Source organism: Saccharomyces cerevisiae, chromosome IV (genome assembly GCF_000146045.2).
Source record: "Saccharomyces cerevisiae S288C chromosome IV, complete sequence".
Lineage (NCBI taxonomy): Eukaryota > Fungi > Ascomycota > Saccharomycetes > Saccharomycetales > Saccharomycetaceae > Saccharomyces > Saccharomyces cerevisiae.
In genome coordinates, this window is record NC_001136.10 from 1,410,228 (window position 1) to 1,427,235 (window position 17,008).

General features: G+C 39.3%; 10 protein-coding genes across 10 annotated transcripts; 5 read left to right on the forward strand and 5 right to left on the reverse strand.

Annotated features, from left to right (window-relative positions):
• Positions 1 to 225: 225 nt before the first annotated feature.
• Positions 226 to 900, reverse strand: YDR476C (uncharacterized protein; the record flags this gene model as incomplete). Its single annotated transcript, NM_001180784.1, has 1 exon — positions 226 to 900. One exon carries the CDS (start codon positions 898 to 900, stop codon positions 226 to 228), a length of 675 nt encoding a protein of 224 aa, NP_010764.1.
• Positions 901 to 2,145: 1,245 nt separating this feature from the next.
• SNF1 (AMP-activated serine/threonine-protein kinase catalytic subunit SNF1) lies at positions 2,146 to 4,047 on the forward strand (the record flags this gene model as incomplete). Its single annotated transcript, NM_001180785.3, has 1 exon — positions 2,146 to 4,047. One exon carries the CDS (start codon positions 2,146 to 2,148, stop codon positions 4,045 to 4,047), a length of 1,902 nt encoding a protein of 633 aa, NP_010765.3.
• Positions 4,048 to 4,347: 300 nt separating this feature from the next.
• SNM1 (Snm1p) lies at positions 4,348 to 4,944 on the forward strand (the record flags this gene model as incomplete). Its single annotated transcript, NM_001180786.3, has 1 exon — positions 4,348 to 4,944. The coding sequence occupies one exon, from the start codon at positions 4,348 to 4,350 to the stop codon at positions 4,942 to 4,944; it is 597 nt and encodes a 198-aa protein (NP_010766.3).
• A 38-nt stretch (positions 4,945 to 4,982) lies between these two features.
• Positions 4,983 to 6,647, reverse strand: PEX29 (Pex29p; the record flags this gene model as incomplete). The annotated part of the gene is made up of 1 exon (NM_001180787.1): positions 4,983 to 6,647. The coding sequence occupies one exon, from the start codon at positions 6,645 to 6,647 to the stop codon at positions 4,983 to 4,985; it is 1,665 nt and encodes a 554-aa protein (NP_010767.1).
• Positions 6,648 to 7,171: 524 nt separating this feature from the next.
• On the forward strand, positions 7,172 to 8,143 carry DIG2 (Dig2p; the record flags this gene model as incomplete). The annotated part of the gene is made up of 1 exon (NM_001180788.1): positions 7,172 to 8,143. One exon carries the CDS (start codon positions 7,172 to 7,174, stop codon positions 8,141 to 8,143), a length of 972 nt encoding a protein of 323 aa, NP_010768.1.
• Positions 8,144 to 8,322: 179 nt separating this feature from the next.
• On the reverse strand, positions 8,323 to 10,023 carry PHO8 (alkaline phosphatase PHO8; the record flags this gene model as incomplete). The annotated part of the gene is made up of 1 exon (NM_001180789.3): positions 8,323 to 10,023. The coding sequence occupies one exon, from the start codon at positions 10,021 to 10,023 to the stop codon at positions 8,323 to 8,325; it is 1,701 nt and encodes a 566-aa protein (NP_010769.3).
• Positions 10,024 to 10,203: 180 nt separating this feature from the next.
• On the reverse strand, positions 10,204 to 10,611 carry CWC21 (U2-type spliceosomal complex subunit CWC21; the record flags this gene model as incomplete). The annotated part of the gene is made up of 1 exon (NM_001180790.3): positions 10,204 to 10,611. One exon carries the CDS (start codon positions 10,609 to 10,611, stop codon positions 10,204 to 10,206), a length of 408 nt encoding a protein of 135 aa, NP_010770.3.
• A 318-nt stretch (positions 10,612 to 10,929) lies between these two features.
• On the forward strand, positions 10,930 to 12,258 carry KRE2 (alpha-1,2-mannosyltransferase KRE2; the record flags this gene model as incomplete). The annotated part of the gene is made up of 1 exon (NM_001180791.1): positions 10,930 to 12,258. One exon carries the CDS (start codon positions 10,930 to 10,932, stop codon positions 12,256 to 12,258), a length of 1,329 nt encoding a protein of 442 aa, NP_010771.1.
• A 277-nt stretch (positions 12,259 to 12,535) lies between these two features.
• Positions 12,536 to 14,461, forward strand: VPS52 (Vps52p; the record flags this gene model as incomplete). The annotated part of the gene is made up of 1 exon (NM_001180792.1): positions 12,536 to 14,461. The coding sequence occupies one exon, from the start codon at positions 12,536 to 12,538 to the stop codon at positions 14,459 to 14,461; it is 1,926 nt and encodes a 641-aa protein (NP_010772.1).
• Positions 14,462 to 14,592: 131 nt separating this feature from the next.
• On the reverse strand, positions 14,593 to 16,980 carry VPS72 (Vps72p; the record flags this gene model as incomplete). Its single annotated transcript, NM_001180793.3, has 1 exon — positions 14,593 to 16,980. One exon carries the CDS (start codon positions 16,978 to 16,980, stop codon positions 14,593 to 14,595), a length of 2,388 nt encoding a protein of 795 aa, NP_010773.4.
• Positions 16,981 to 17,008: the final 28 nt, after the last annotated feature.

Here is a 17,008-nt window from a genome sequence, read left to right on the forward strand (position 1 = left end):
AAAAATTATATGCAAAATATGTTGGAAAAGACAAAAGGGTTTTAAGTTGTGTTTACTAAAAAGTATATAGATAATTCTAGAGGTTATTGAGACATGCAGAATGCGTGTGCCACACCACCGCAGGTGGGTCATTCGGAAATTGTTCCTGTTGCTGCAGCGTCTGCTGCACTTTTCGCTAGAACTTTTCCAGTCGGATAGGGAGACAAAATGAAAAAAGGCCTCGGACTAATTAACTGACCCTTCGCCAAGAGTGCGAGCCTTAGTATCTAGACGTCTCGCAGGACCGTAACCTTCGAGGAGACCTAGAAGAAGCCACTCGGGCACGAACTCGCCAGGAACACGGTAGTACTTGAGCCTAGGGACGACGAAAATGAGCGTCTCGAGGGCGTGAGTCAGGAACTCGGCAACAATGATGAGTCGCAGCACAAGATCACTATCCAGCCACGCCTCTAAGGTGGAGCCCACAGGATTAGGGACCAGGAAAAAGATAGCGTGCAGTGCAGGACGATAGAGGTAGCACAATGGCGGTAGCGCCACGCCTACCAGGATCAACAAGTCTACTAGAGTGCAGGGGTACTCAACAGTGTCGATCTGGATGAGCGACAGCTTCCTCTTCTCCGCAGCGATGCGGAACATCTTGTTGAAGATTTGCTTGATTCCGGTAGCAGTGCGGGTATCGTTGCCCGTGTCATTGTCAATGAAGTAGATAATCTTCTCGATGTTCTGACCCGTTTCTGTGTGAAGGAACTTGAGCGTAAACGTGGACGTCTGCGTGTCGATCTCTGTCAGTCTGACATGCTTGACGGCCTTGGTAATGGGAACGTGGCCAAAAACGGCGAGACAATCCTCCAGCCCCAACTTGTGCGTATCGTTGATGCTTACAATTAACGAATCCCACATACTTGTGTATACCCGTATACTTGCTTGAGTTGATAGAACGCACGCTCTCGCCGATATAAGCCTCCACTCTTTATATATACCATATCCAAATAGGTGTGCACTTTGTGGCAAGGAGTAATTATAAACGAACAGAATATCCCGACCACATGGCAAGACCAAGAAAGTTCAAGACTGCGCAAGAAACGGCAGAACAGAAGCTGCTCACTAACTTCAACCTTGTAACTGAATTCGTAGGGTTAAAACTCCACCACGTTTGTAGCGGAGCAATGTCGCCTTTAAGAAGTCGCTAGCTATCTCTTTCGCCTCCGTATAGCAATCATTGTCTAATGCAATCCGCCATCGTTATGTCCGCGGCTTTTGTCTGGAGGGCAAATCACGATAGGAAGAGGCATCTTCTGTAGTAAAGGCGTCTGTAGTAAAACCTTTTCTTGGAAGCCATAACAAATCATGGCCACCAATGCCTGGCAAAAAAGGGTGGCATTGAAGGGAAATTTCAAAGATTTTTTTAATAGAGGCCCTAGGAAAAAACATGTCCGTACGTTTAGATACGGTTATAAACTGTACAATCATTTGCTATCAAATGCTGAACCTTCCCCAAGGGACTAAAAGCTGGAAATGGCAGTGTGCTACTATTTCTTTTAGTCGTATATTTAACTCTCGATCTTGCAGGCTATGATGTCCCATATGATGTCCCACATGACGCAAGTAACTTCAAAAAAAGAGGAATTGCGTGGCGGCGTGGATGCAAAAGGATGGGCGTGATGATGGGACTCGAGACCTGGTTTTACTCAATGTTAGTCATATGTATATAGTCCTTATAGGCCCATATTAGAAAGTACATGTCATAGTTACCCTCTGCAGTTTTTCTCGTAGCGGAAGGGGATGGAAATTTTTAACGTAAAAGAAAGTTGGTAAGAGTATGGCACATCAACAGGTAGCGTTATAGGGGCCAAGACATAGCTTTGGGCTTAGTACTGTAGGCTTGTTACCAGAACTTTCATTTATCGAAATATTCTTTTTTCACATTTCCTCTTACTGCGCATTCGTGTCCAAACAGTCATTCAGGAAGTATAACGATAAACAATAGATTGAAGCCTGAAAAAAAAAAAAAAAGCACGACAATAGAAATTGTTTCAGTGTCATTGGCTTTTGATAATATATAGAGGCTGTTTCAATAATCATAGCGAAAGAAATAGAAGTTTTTTTTTGTAACAAGTTTTGCTACACTCCCTTAATAAAGTCAACATGAGCAGTAACAACAACACAAACACAGCACCTGCCAATGCAAATTCTAGCCACCACCACCACCATCACCACCATCACCACCACCATCACGGTCATGGCGGAAGCAACTCGACGCTAAACAATCCCAAGTCGTCCTTAGCGGATGGTGCACATATCGGGAACTACCAAATCGTCAAAACGCTGGGAGAGGGGTCCTTTGGTAAAGTTAAATTGGCATATCATACCACTACGGGCCAAAAAGTTGCTCTAAAAATCATTAATAAGAAGGTTTTGGCAAAGAGTGATATGCAGGGCAGAATTGAAAGAGAAATATCTTATCTGAGACTCTTAAGACACCCCCACATCATCAAACTGTATGATGTTATCAAATCCAAAGATGAAATCATTATGGTTATAGAGTACGCCGGGAACGAATTGTTTGACTATATTGTTCAGAGAGACAAAATGAGCGAGCAAGAGGCAAGAAGATTTTTCCAGCAGATCATCAGTGCCGTCGAGTACTGCCATAGGCACAAAATTGTCCATAGAGATCTGAAGCCTGAAAACTTACTACTAGATGAGCATCTGAATGTAAAGATTGCCGATTTTGGTTTGTCAAACATCATGACTGATGGTAATTTCTTAAAGACTTCTTGTGGTTCTCCCAATTATGCGGCTCCTGAAGTTATCAGCGGTAAGCTGTACGCAGGCCCAGAAGTGGACGTGTGGTCATGTGGGGTTATCCTTTATGTTATGCTTTGTCGTCGTCTACCGTTTGACGATGAAAGCATCCCAGTGCTTTTCAAGAATATCAGCAACGGTGTTTACACCTTGCCTAAATTTTTATCTCCTGGAGCTGCTGGGCTAATCAAAAGAATGTTAATCGTTAATCCATTGAACAGAATAAGCATTCATGAAATTATGCAAGACGATTGGTTCAAAGTTGACCTGCCAGAATATCTACTTCCACCAGATTTGAAACCACACCCAGAAGAAGAGAATGAAAATAATGACTCAAAAAAGGATGGCAGCAGCCCAGATAACGATGAAATTGATGACAACCTTGTCAATATTTTATCATCGACCATGGGTTACGAAAAAGACGAGATTTATGAGTCCTTAGAATCATCAGAAGACACTCCTGCATTCAACGAAATTAGGGACGCGTACATGTTGATTAAGGAGAATAAATCTTTGATCAAGGATATGAAGGCAAACAAAAGCGTCAGTGATGAACTGGATACCTTTCTGTCCCAGTCACCTCCAACTTTTCAACAACAAAGCAAATCCCATCAAAAGAGTCAAGTAGATCATGAAACTGCCAAGCAACACGCAAGAAGGATGGCAAGTGCTATCACTCAACAAAGGACATATCACCAATCACCCTTCATGGATCAGTATAAAGAAGAAGACTCTACAGTTTCCATTTTGCCTACATCTTTACCTCAGATCCACAGAGCTAATATGTTAGCACAAGGTTCGCCAGCTGCCTCTAAAATATCTCCTCTTGTAACGAAAAAATCTAAAACGAGATGGCATTTTGGTATACGATCTCGCTCATATCCATTAGACGTTATGGGTGAAATTTATATTGCCTTGAAGAATTTGGGTGCCGAATGGGCCAAGCCATCTGAAGAGGATTTATGGACTATCAAATTAAGGTGGAAATATGATATTGGAAACAAGACAAACACTAATGAAAAAATACCTGATTTAATGAAAATGGTAATTCAATTATTTCAAATTGAAACCAATAATTATTTGGTGGATTTCAAATTTGACGGCTGGGAAAGTAGTTATGGAGATGATACTACTGTTTCTAATATTTCTGAAGATGAAATGAGTACTTTTTCAGCCTACCCATTTTTACATTTAACAACAAAACTAATTATGGAATTAGCCGTTAACAGTCAAAGCAATTGATGGTGGAACGTAAAAGAATGATATGGAAGTTCCCTTTTTTTTATGTATCGTAACGTATTTGCAACATCTTTATAATATCCCTTTGTATAAAGTAAACAATCTTGATTAAATAAACCTGAACATAATTTATTGATGTGAATGTTCTTTTATTGGCATTATTTCTTCGGATGAAAAGCAAATTTCACGCTCTATGAGAAAAATTGAAAACGCTATTCTATGTGAAAATAGAGATGAGTACTACTAGTGGCTACAATAAAAATACTGAACCTTTGACAATCGTACAACAAAAGGATCCCAAAAATGAATAAAGACCAGGCAGAAAAATATCAAGAACGGAGTCTGCGACAAAAATACAACCTACTACATGTACTGCCAACACTGAATTCCAGAGCGTTATCGGGACTATACTATAAAAATTTTCATAATTCTGTGAAGCGATATCAAATCATGCTGCCAGAACAACTGAAAAGTGGGAAATTTTGCTCCCATTGCGGGTGTGTTTACGTTCCTAATTTTAACGCAAGTCTTCAGTTAACGACTAATACCGAGCAAGGTGACTCCGACGAACTTGGCGGCGAGAGTATGGAAGGACCAAAAAAATGTATCCAGGTTAATTGCTTGAATTGTGAAAAGTCTAAATTGTTTGAGTGGAAATCTGAGTTCGTTGTTCCAACATTTGGACAAGATGTTAGTCCGATGATCAATAGTACCAGCAGCGGGAAGGTTTCGTACGCGGTAAAGAAGCCCCAAAAGAGTAAAACTAGTACTGGTAAGGAGAGATCCAAGAAGAGAAAGTTGAACTCACTTACAAACCTTTTATCGAAAAGAAATCAAGAGAAAAAAATGGAAAAGAAGAAAAGTTCGTCACTGTCATTAGAAAGTTTTATGAAAAGTTGACTGTATCATCAGTGAACATATAGTATAACAAATCAAGTTTATATAGTTGAATTGAGAGTGTCTGTTAGCTCTTCGATTGACGGATAAGATGCATCCGCGTCGATATTGTTGAGATTAGGAATAGTACCGTTTATACTTTCCTCATCAGCGCGGTCATCATCACTACTGTGAGTTAGACCGCCACTCATTGAACCCTTCGTCACGCCATGTACGCCTTGCCTATATGTTTCTTCCCTCAATGGATTAACTACTTCCTCCTCACCAAGGTTTGAAGAAATACCAGAATCCAGTTTTTTCCGCACGCAACTGTTGGTCCACATTCGCCTTCTATATGAGCCCCTTTGTCCATCAAGATTGAGGTCATAGACCCATTTTGTTTCTGAATCTATCTCGACATACTGAATAAATTCGTCCTCTACCCATTCTTTTGGATCCAAATCAAGCACCCAATGAGAATTGGCTTCCCATTCCCAATCCTTAGGTGGCTCAATTTCTTCTAATGACTTCACTGAATTTTCCTCAATACGCCTCTGGTATATTCTCAAACTAGAGAAAAGAGAATAATCGTCATCAGAGAATCCAACTGGGCGCCATTCTTTGTATTCAGGAAGATACTTTTGGATCTCAAAGATCATAACAAGTCGGTGCTCCCTAGCCTCAATGAGTTTCAAATGCTGCAAAATCTTAGATTCCAGATTAGTACTTATAGTCAAAGTTTTTAATCTTGTCTCCTCCGAATTCAATTTAGTCAACAAATATTCACGATTGGACGGATGCGAGGCAATAAAAAAACCCCAACCTAGCAGTATCAGTACGGGTCTCATTGGAATGAGCTTGATAAATTTATCCATGTACAGAAAATTTAATGTTGCTATTATTAACAATACAATAAAATAAAACGACGAAATAGCCTCGTTGGTGAAGAATGCAAACTTTTGTAATATGAGTAAAGTAAAATCGTAGAATTTAACATATAGCAGCATATGGTTTTGTAAATCCGTGAGGTTTAAGACAAATTCTTGGCTCAGTTCAGGGACTGGTTTAGGAACCTCAGGTCTTCGCAAAGGTGGGCCTTGTGCTGGTGTTTGATTATTATCTAGATAGCTTGTAGGGTTTGGCTTATGAATGTAAAGGTATTGCGGGACCATTACGCAGAATAACAAATAGAATATAGGGAGCGAAGAAAGCATTTGAAAAGGTTTCAATATAATGAGCGTGTATAAGAACATGATAGATACTGTATACGCTGGGTTAGTCCAGTTTAATATCTTTATTAATTCATCCATAATCATGAATGGTACCCCTAGTCTCGAGTTCATCTGTATAAAATTCCTACTCGTGATCTGCACAGACAGCTTAGGCCTTTCTTTACCAGCAACCATACGATGGTGAATTGTATCAACAGCCGTTTTGGAAGATGGTGGTAATGCCATTTTGATTATCTTCTCTACCAGGGTATCTGCCATCATCTTTTGGATGTTTGATGTCGAGGGAAAACCGCCACCACTAGTTGGCTGTCCACTGGAAGATGGCAGACTACCACGTGTAGGATCACTAGTTCTAGAACCACTAGATATGCTCTCTTTCTTTGCCTGACTTTTTCCATCTATGCCATTTTGCACTTTCTTCCCCTTGAGAGTTGATCTAGTTGGAGTACCAGCATTATAGGTGTCATTCCAGAAAAAATTTGTCACCGAGTCCATCTAGACGTATATACAGTAGGAGACTGAAATTTTGCTACGTATACAGGTGAGTATATTCATGCGGCCTGATCAGTAATTAAAAATACACACTATTCCTCGTTGTTATTTCTTAAAATTAGTTCAAGAAGAAGGGGTAACCCCTAAGCTTCTTAAGTTCACCACAAAAGTATTACTGGATAGTGAAACAACAACCACCCATAACATTAGTTTCCTAAACACTACGGCGGTATTCACCTAGACGCCATCCTAGAAGGCTACAAAGTGATGCACGTATGATGATATCGGACATTAGAGCGTATACATACAACAGGTACACATAAAATTGTGATATGTCACAGCTTCATCACCCGGCGGACACGTCTATTAAATTATCAATAATTACATAATGTGCAGATCAAATAAACAATAAACATACAGCCATTTAAATTTTGGTTATTAATGTTATTTTTCATTTCTATTGCTTGCAGTGGTATTTATGTGGTATAGTTAAGCCTGCAGGAATATTTAAGCAAAGAGGGAAAATTATGAATAAAGAAGAGCAAGAAGACCCACAGCAAGAGCAAATATCAACTGTTCAGGAAAATGATCCCAGGAATTTGCAGCAACTGGGAATGCTGTTAGTATCTCCAGGGCTTGATGAAGACAGATTGAGTGAGAAAATGATTTCGAAGATCAAAAAATCCAGGGATATCGAAAAAAATCAAAAATTGCTCATATCTAGGCTGTCGCAAAAAGAGGAAGATCATAGTGGTAAGCCTCCTACCATTACGACTTCTCCAGCAGAGAAAACCGTACCCTTTAAGTCGCTGAATCATTCTTTAAAGAGGAAAAGGGTACCTCCAGCGCTAAATTTTTCCGATATACAAGCATCTTCTCATTTGCATGGATCTAAAAGTGCTCCACCAAACATAACAAGATTTCCGCAGCACAAAAATAGCCTTAGGGTCAGATATATGGGTAGGATGGCTCCTACGAATCAAGATTATCATCCTTCAGTGGCCAATTCATATATGACAGCAACCTACCCTTATCCATATACTGGACTGCCACCAGTACCATGCTACCCATATTCTTCAACTCCAACACAAACGCACGCATACGAAGGCTATTATTCCCCGATGTATCCCGGCCCCTTGTATAATAATGGTATAATACCAGCCGACTACCATGCAAAGAGGAAGAAGTTGGCTGGTAGATCACCACACTTGGAAGATTTGACATCGAGAAAAAGAACCTTTGTCTCCAAACACCACAACGGAGACCCAATCATAAGTAAGACTGATGAAGACATTGAATGCTCTGTCACGAAAAATTCATTAAGTGAGGGCGCTTCACTTAACGACGATGCCGATGATGACAACGACAAAGAAAGGATCATTATTGGAGAAATCTCTCTGTATGATGATGTTTTCAAATTTGAAGTTCGCGACGACAAAAATGACTATATGAAAGCATGTGAAACAATCTGGACTGAATGGCATAACTTGAAGAAATGACGAGATTTCACTTCTTCACGCTATAGAATGCACCTAAAACTCGCCTGCACTCCGAAACGAAATGCGATACAGTACGTGTCATGCGGTTAGTATATATACATATATATATATATATATATATTCAAATAAATTATAACGTATTAAATAATATGTGAAAAAAGAGGGAGAGTTAGATAGGATCAGTTGGTCAACTCATGGTAGTATTCGTCATAATGTTGTACTTCACTAGCTATTTCTGTAGCATCAAAATCTGATGTGTGTTTGGTGTCCCTAATCAAATCAGTGACTTCGTTCAGGTTCAATTCTAAAAAGTTTTCTAAGAACTGGCCAACTTCCGTATTTTCGTGATTGCCTTGTAAATTGTTCAAGACATATGACCATGTAGCTTTCTTATTGGCGTATGCATATATGTTGACGTCGACTGCGCTGTGACCATGCGTGGTCCAGCCAATTTGGGCCCTAAATGATACCATGTCATTCAGTTTGTCTTGGATAGCATTTGCGTTGTCATCCAAATGAATTAATGTTTCTAAATCGCTATCCGTGTAATCGTAAATACCCAAATCTTTTTCCAGGATCTCATGTTTGATGAAATTTTCTATTTTGCTGCTTGCGCCCTTATGCTCATGAACAAAATCTACTAGTTTTCTTTTCAAAAACTCACCTGAATGGGTGGCGTTGGCGAGCACCTGTGGATACCAGACATACTGAGGATAGCTAGCAGTGACTTGTCTTGAAGTGACTAAACCACCCGTTTCATGATCCGACGTAGAGACCAAAACAGTCTCCGTATCGGAATTTTCAGCAAACTCCAAAACGTATTGGAATGCTTCATCGAAAGCCAACACCTCCCTTACCTGCGAAGCTGGATCGTTTTGGTGACCAGCATGATCAATTCTGGAGCCTTCCACCATTAAGAAAAACCCATTAGAATCTTTGTCCTCATTGGAAGCTTTTTCCAAGGCACCCAAAGCCACCTTGACTTGTTCCTTAAGGGAAGGATACTCCTTTTCATCTCTGTCAATTTCAAAAGGAATGTCGTTATCTGCAAAGAGACCCAAGAAAGGTAAAGTAACGTTTTCACCGTGGCTTTTCAACAAAGAATCAAAATTTTTACGGTCACCCACGTACTGCCAGCCATTAGATTGAGCCTCATCGATTAAATCTCTTCCATCTTTTCTAGCACCGTGGTGACCATATGGAGAAGCCTTTTCGCCTTGAGGGTAGAAATGGCTCCTGCCGCCACCCATGAGTAAGTCTACTACTCTCCCCAGAGGATATTCGCCTAACTGGTGCGTAGCGATAAGATCTTCCTGCCATCTGTAATCAACATGTGAACTGAATGAAGCCGGAGTGGCATCTGTGATTCTTGTCGTAACAACAAGCCCAGTGAGATAACCTGCTAACTTAGCCGCCTCGAGCACTGTACCACAAGGTCTGTGATGCGGATCAACACCGATGGCCCCATTATAGCTCTTTAATGCACATGCAAATGCGGTGGCGCCCGCAGCTGAGTCAGTGACTAGTGAGTCCGAGGACCTTGTTCTCGAAGACCCGATAAAATGCTCGTCAAGTGTCAGGATGTCGTCTATAGGTAAATCATTAACATGCTGGTTGAATGATCTTGCCATGGACAAAGACGCAGGTCCCATCCCATCCGTCACGAAGAATATGACATTCTTCTTCTTGTGTGATGCAGAACGTAATGCAAAACTGCTTGGAAATGCCAGTTGCACTAAAACCAGCAACAAACCAATACAGACCACAGTGGATACTATTATCTTTGATCTCTTCGAGATCCGTCTCTTTTTAGGACGAGAGCTCGAGTCAGATCCAGGAACAAGACGTGTCTGTTCGCTTGGTAATGTGTGAGTCATCATGCTGCTAATGCGCGTTCAAATAATGTCCCGTATGCTGATATGTAAATGTTTATGTAGCCACTTGCTGGCAAAATGTGGAGCACGAAAAAATATAAACGTTTAGATACACTTCTTTCTTTATATACTAAAATCCCTTTACTTTTCCTCTACGCGCGAAGCTTATCGCTATCGTCAATGCTGCTATTCATGTCGATGCTGCTCTTCCGTTAGACGCGCCTTACGAGGGGTGTACAAAGAGGACATCCGCTGCTGTTCTTGCCACTCGTTCGTCAGTTTTGCCCTCAACGCTTCACATTTCTTGTCAATCTGCTCTTCCGAGAGCGTTTCTTCCTCCTCCAGTCGGTCCCGTAGCTCGCTAACTTGTACTTCAATCTCACGTTTCTCCATATGAGTCTCTATCTGTTTCTGCACAGCAAGAGGCCTGCTTGCCTTGTCATGGCTGGCCTTTTTGATCGCATTTTGTCGTTGTTGCCGCTGCTGTTGACTACCCTGTGGTCTGCGCCTATTGTTGCTAGCAAGTGATCGCTGCACGTGGCCCGACGTAGATGACCCTTTTGCCGACTTGAGCCCTATTCCGTTGTACGACATGACTGGACGGTGATGCAGTAGCTGTTAACCGTCGAATGGTATTGTGTAGAGCTCAAATTAGGATTACACAGATTATAATACCACACTTATAGTGCCATTCTTGAGGTCTTACTTGATTCTTCCTTGCCTTTACCCGCACGCTTAATATAATTTTTCCTTCTTATCTGCTACGCCTTCTTCTAGTAGGAAAAAAAAAAGAAATTTGGTGAAGAAACAGTCTGAAAAGGAGATAATTTGCGATTTAATTCGTTTATACATTTTATGAATCTATAATACTGGAAGTGATATCCATATTCGCAAGCAGTTCCACTCGAAAGCATGGCCCTCTTTCTCAGTAAGAGACTGTTGAGATTTACCGTCATTGCAGGTGCGGTTATTGTTCTCCTCCTAACATTGAATTCCAACAGTAGAACTCAGCAATATATTCCGAGTTCCATCTCCGCTGCATTTGATTTTACCTCAGGATCTATATCCCCTGAACAACAAGTCATCTCTGAGGAAAATGATGCTAAAAAATTAGAGCAAAGTGCTCTGAATTCAGAGGCAAGCGAAGACTCCGAAGCCATGGATGAAGAATCCAAGGCTCTGAAAGCTGCCGCTGAAAAGGCAGATGCCCCGATCGACACTAAAACAACCATGGATTATATCACTCCATCTTTTGCTAACAAAGCTGGTAAGCCAAAAGCTTGTTACGTCACTTTGGTGAGAAACAAGGAGTTGAAAGGTTTGCTAAGCTCCATTAAATATGTGGAAAACAAAATTAACAAGAAATTCCCATATCCTTGGGTTTTCCTAAACGATGAACCTTTTACTGAAGAATTCAAGGAAGCAGTCACCAAAGCTGTTTCTTCCGAAGTTAAGTTTGGTATTTTGCCCAAGGAACATTGGTCATATCCTGAATGGATTAATCAAACCAAGGCTGCTGAAATTCGTGCAGATGCTGCCACCAAATACATATACGGTGGCTCCGAATCTTATAGACACATGTGTCGTTACCAATCTGGGTTTTTCTGGAGACATGAATTATTAGAAGAGTACGATTGGTACTGGCGTGTGGAACCAGACATCAAGTTATACTGTGATATTAATTACGACGTTTTTAAGTGGATGCAAGAAAACGAAAAAGTTTACGGCTTTACCGTTTCTATTCATGAATATGAAGTGACGATCCCAACACTATGGCAAACGTCCATGGATTTCATCAAAAAGAACCCCGAATACTTAGATGAAAACAACCTGATGAGTTTTCTTTCGAACGATAATGGTAAAACATACAATCTGTGCCATTTCTGGTCAAACTTTGAAATTGCAAACTTGAATTTGTGGAGGTCACCAGCCTACAGAGAGTATTTTGACACTTTGGATCATCAAGGTGGATTTTTCTACGAAAGATGGGGCGATGCTCCCGTTCATTCTATTGCTGCTGCTTTGTTTTTGCCAAAGGATAAAATCCATTATTTTTCAGACATTGGTTACCATCATCCACCTTATGATAACTGCCCATTGGACAAGGAGGTCTATAACAGTAACAACTGTGAATGTGACCAAGGTAATGATTTCACTTTCCAAGGTTACTCTTGTGGTAAGGAATATTATGATGCTCAAGGGTTGGTAAAGCCAAAAAACTGGAAAAAATTCCGTGAGTAGAAATCTTGGAACATACTGTTTCTTTGTTTTGACTTTATACTTTCTATTTATATTTTATTTTTATAACTGGTTAAGTACACATAGGACTGCGTATCAAACATATAAGTGAGGCAATCCACATTTTTTTTAAAGATTCGAATATTTTTATTCTCATTAGCGTATTCCGAGAATAGTTCGAAAAAATATAAGGTATATCAAGAGTTTTTACAAGTGAGAGGAAAGAGGAATAAGCTATAAGCAACAAAAGCGTAAAAAAATTAGCTGAAGACATAGAACTATGGATGTTCTCAAAGAGGTGTTGTCACTAGACCAAGATAAATTTGACCAGCTGAAGGAAACGAGCCGAGATAAAACAAATGAAACGGATGATCCTTTTGAAAACTATTTGAAGGATTGTAAATTTAAAGCGCCTTCAAACAAAGATCAGTCACCATTTGCTAAACTTAAATCATTACAGGAAACTCATTCTAACAATGAAGCGGCTATTAATATAATTATTCCTCAATTGATTGATTACTTAACCGAATTCACTAATAGGTTATCAAATTACACACAAGATTTAGACTTCATTAAAAAAAAGTCCAATGAATTACAGTCATTGCTCGAATACAACTCCACTAAACTGGCACATATCTCTCCTATGGTTAATGATTTGATGATTCCTCCTGAACTCATTGATGACATCATTAAAGGGAAGATCAATGAAAGCTGGCAGGATAATATAACATTCATAGCAGATAAAGAAGAAATTTATAACAAGTATAGGTCCAATAATCTCGATCAAGACAACAAGGACGCAGAAAATTCAGCAATGCTAGCACCAAAGGATTTTGATAAGTTATGTCAACTCCTGGACATCCTAAAAAATGTTATTCTAGAAAGGTCGAAAAGACTTATTATTTCCAAAATCAAAACTTTGAGGAGTCATAACCCAGTACCATCGCAAAGGATACAAAACAAATTATTAAAAGTTCAAAAAATTTTCCCCTTCATAAGAGATAATAATCTCTCCTTAGCCCTTGAGTTAAGACAGGCATATTGTTACACAATGAAATGGTATTATAGAGAATACTTTTCTAGATATATCAGGTCATTGACTATTTTGCAATTTCAACAAATCGACTCGCAATTTGCATTGGGTAATGGCCTTTCTACAACTTCAGTGAGTGGGTTTAACAATTCACCATCATTGTTTTTCTCAAATTATCTAACTACATCCGCTTCAAATGCTTTCTATAATAAACTCCCTGTAACAGATGAGAAAATTGATAAATACTTTCAGATAAAGAAAAGATTGAACATTTTAACACAAGAAGACAATACGGTAATGGTATCCCAAATTGCAGAAAATAACACAACGAAAAACTACATTGAAATTGGATTTAAAAATTTAAACCTTGCAATTTTAGATAACTGTACGGTGGAGTACCATTTTTTAAAAGATTTCTTCGCTATGAATGGCGATAATTTTGAGGAAATTAATGGTTTATTGGAACAAATATTTCAACCAACTTTTGATGAAGCCACAACATACACTCAACAACTGATCCAATATAATTATGACATTTTTGGTGTATTAATAAGTATTCGTGTGGCCAATCAATTACAATTTGAATCAGAAAGGAGAGGAATACCGTCTATGTTTGATAGTTTCTTGAATGGTCAATTAATTCAATTATGGCCTCGATTTCAGCAATTGGTCGATTTTCAATGCGAGAGCTTACGAAAAGCGGCAATAACTACAAATGTGGCAAAATATGCCGGCAACTCAAGCACATCCAATAGTAGCCCTTTGACCTCACCTCATGAGTTAACTGTACAGTTCGGTAAATTTTTATCAAGCTTCTTGACGTTGGCAATAACACATAAGCAGTCCATAGACGAAAGATCTGAACCCTTATACAATTCCATCATTAGATTAAGAAATGATTTCGAAACAGTCATGACAAAGTGCAGTAAAAAGACGAAATCACCAGAAAGATTTCTGGCTACAAATTACATGTATTTATACAATAACCTACAGCAATTGCATCTACATTTAAATATAAATGACTCGGATGCACAAAACTACAATTTTGATTCTGCTGAAAATGTTGGTACGAAAGTTGCGAATGACGACGATAATGATTCAAGCGTACCACTAATAATCAGAGAGACCGAAAATCATTTCAAAACTTTAGTTGAAGCTTTCACCAGAAATTGATGAATGTAACGATTGTATAAGACATGGAGCGTATAAAGTATATTTTTATGTAAAATGATCTTTATGATTTCTTATTTTGTGTGGAATATAGTCAAATGTTTAACGACCTACCATTATATAGTCTGTCTCAATTAAAATCCTTCAGGAACACCTTTTGCAGGTCTTTGACTTAAATCAAGGTAAATACCGCCGTTTTTGAACCCAAACCACTTGAATCTCACTTGATCGTCACTATCCTCATTTGTCGTTTCATCACGCTTGATATCTGACCTTCCCTCCTCCTTAGAAATAGGATCTTGAATCCGCTGAATAATTTTATAAGCTTCCACATCAGAATAAGGCACACCAGTCCTTGGATCAAAGTACTGACATTCTTTATTTGTGATTAAACATTTTTTTCTTATACCATTGGCTAAGAAGACACCCGTTGGAGGCTGTGTTTTAATTTTGATTTCCAAATCCTTATTTATCTCTGTGTTGATTTGATGGACTATTTTCTTATCGTATTCCCCAAAAGATGGGAAATTTGCCAGAGCTGACAGATCAAGTGATATATCTACGGTAGGAGACGGTACTGAAGACTGAGGAGGTGATGGTAAAATGGAGTGGAAAACAGTTTTCATATCTTGTGGACGCTGAGTGGCGGATAACCCATTTGTGTATGACCATCGATCACCAAATAAGTTTGTGTTAAAATCTTTTAGATTTGGAGGAGCATTAGGAAAATCATAAAGTGTAACAAAGTTCCTTGAGGTTAATTGCTCAGGCCCTTCGTAGGTCTGTGTTGATAAAGAGTTTTCCGCGGAAGATTCATCAACATTAGCTGTATCTTTTTTTGAGGGTGACTCTTCAGTATCGATTATGGCCACTTGCGGATGGTCGGTAAACGTTACTTGTTTCAAGAAAGAAACATCAGTATTGCTTTTGGTCTCTTGTGGTACATTATGAGATAAGTTCTCGATGCCTTCGGTTTTCAGACAAGGTTCAGGCTCTCCTTTTATATCCGTATCCGGAGAGATCAATATAGTATCTTCAGTGCCAGTGGAGTTTGATGGTGTAGGTGTTGCAGAATTATCCCTTTGTGAGACCACTTGGGCAGCAGGTGATGAGTTTTCAAAAGTATTTTCCCTGCTCTCGAGAGCACTTACCATTTCATCTTTAATTTCTTCATTATGTAAATTTTGTATCGGTTCGCCTACATTGGTAATTTTTTGCTCATTAGTTATTATATTCTTTTGTGGTTGGCTGTTGGGAGCTTCATCAACGGTACTCTGCTTGTTTGCAATTGCGTCCAATGTAACATCAGGTAATGCTGTTGGCTTTAATTCGTCTGAATTTACTCTACTCACCGCTGCATCTGGACTCGATTCTCCTTCAACTGTATCGTTAGTAGAAGTTTCCTCAATCCTTTTCTGGTTGTGTACAGATGAAGAATTCTCACCCAAAGAATTCACGTCGCCATCGTTCTTTATCGATTCTTCACTCTCCCGCTTTTTATCATCTGATGCGTCCTGTTTTCCGAGATTTAAATTCTTCTTTGGCTTCCTCGGATATTTTTTCTTCTTCTTATCACGTTTATTCAATTGTTCCTGCCAATATTTACGATCTTCTAACTCCATCGCTGGCGTCATTAGCCAAGCAGTAGATAAAAATTGCAGTATAGTCTCATTTGGCTGGAATTTCTGCTTTTGTCTTTTCTGCAAAGCTAGACGATTCTCCTTTTTCCAAACTTCTTGTTCCTTGAACTTATCCAGTGACAAAATATTCAGCTTCTCAGTCTCCTTGGCAATCCGTAGCCTCTCTTCTTGTGTCAGCATATGCTGAGACTCCTGCTCCTTGTGTTTCCTTATTCTTTCTTGTATAATTTTTCTCTTTTTTTCAGCTTTAGACAATTTCTCATAAACTTTCATCGTGTTTTCCATTACCGATGATCTTTTAGAAGTTCTCCTTGTATTTAATAGTAACGTCTCTGCGTTTAATTGTTCATGGGTATGGTGCGATCTTGGTATAGCTTCTCCTGACTTAGGCTTAGGTTTTTGTTTTTTGATTACAACGGGACCCTTCTGTAATCTCTTGTTTCTTTTCTTTCTTGAAAGTAGTTCTTGTCTTCGTATTTCCTTTTCCTCTGCATCTTCATCATTCTCGTTGCTGGAGTCCTCAGATTCGCTACTGCTGAACATTAAGTCATCGGCTGCTTGCTCACTTGAAGCCTGAGAGGGCTCTTTCCTTATACTTTGAGTCTCATCTTCTTTTTCTTCCCCTTCATCATCGTCATCTTTTGCCATCATTTCGAAATCTTCATCATCTTCATCTTCCTGAAACAACAGCCCTATTTCATCTTCTTCATCATCATTACCATTCTTATAGGAAGAAATTTGTCTTTTGGTAGATTCTATATCTCTTAGCTCCTGCTCCAATAGTTTTTGTAATTTATTACCGGCATTAGACCTCCTAGATCGTGTTTGTATAATAAATTCTGTGTTAGTATCTAGACTTTTATCAGCACCTTCATCACTCATCGTGCACTGTGAATTTGCTTCGGTTTCA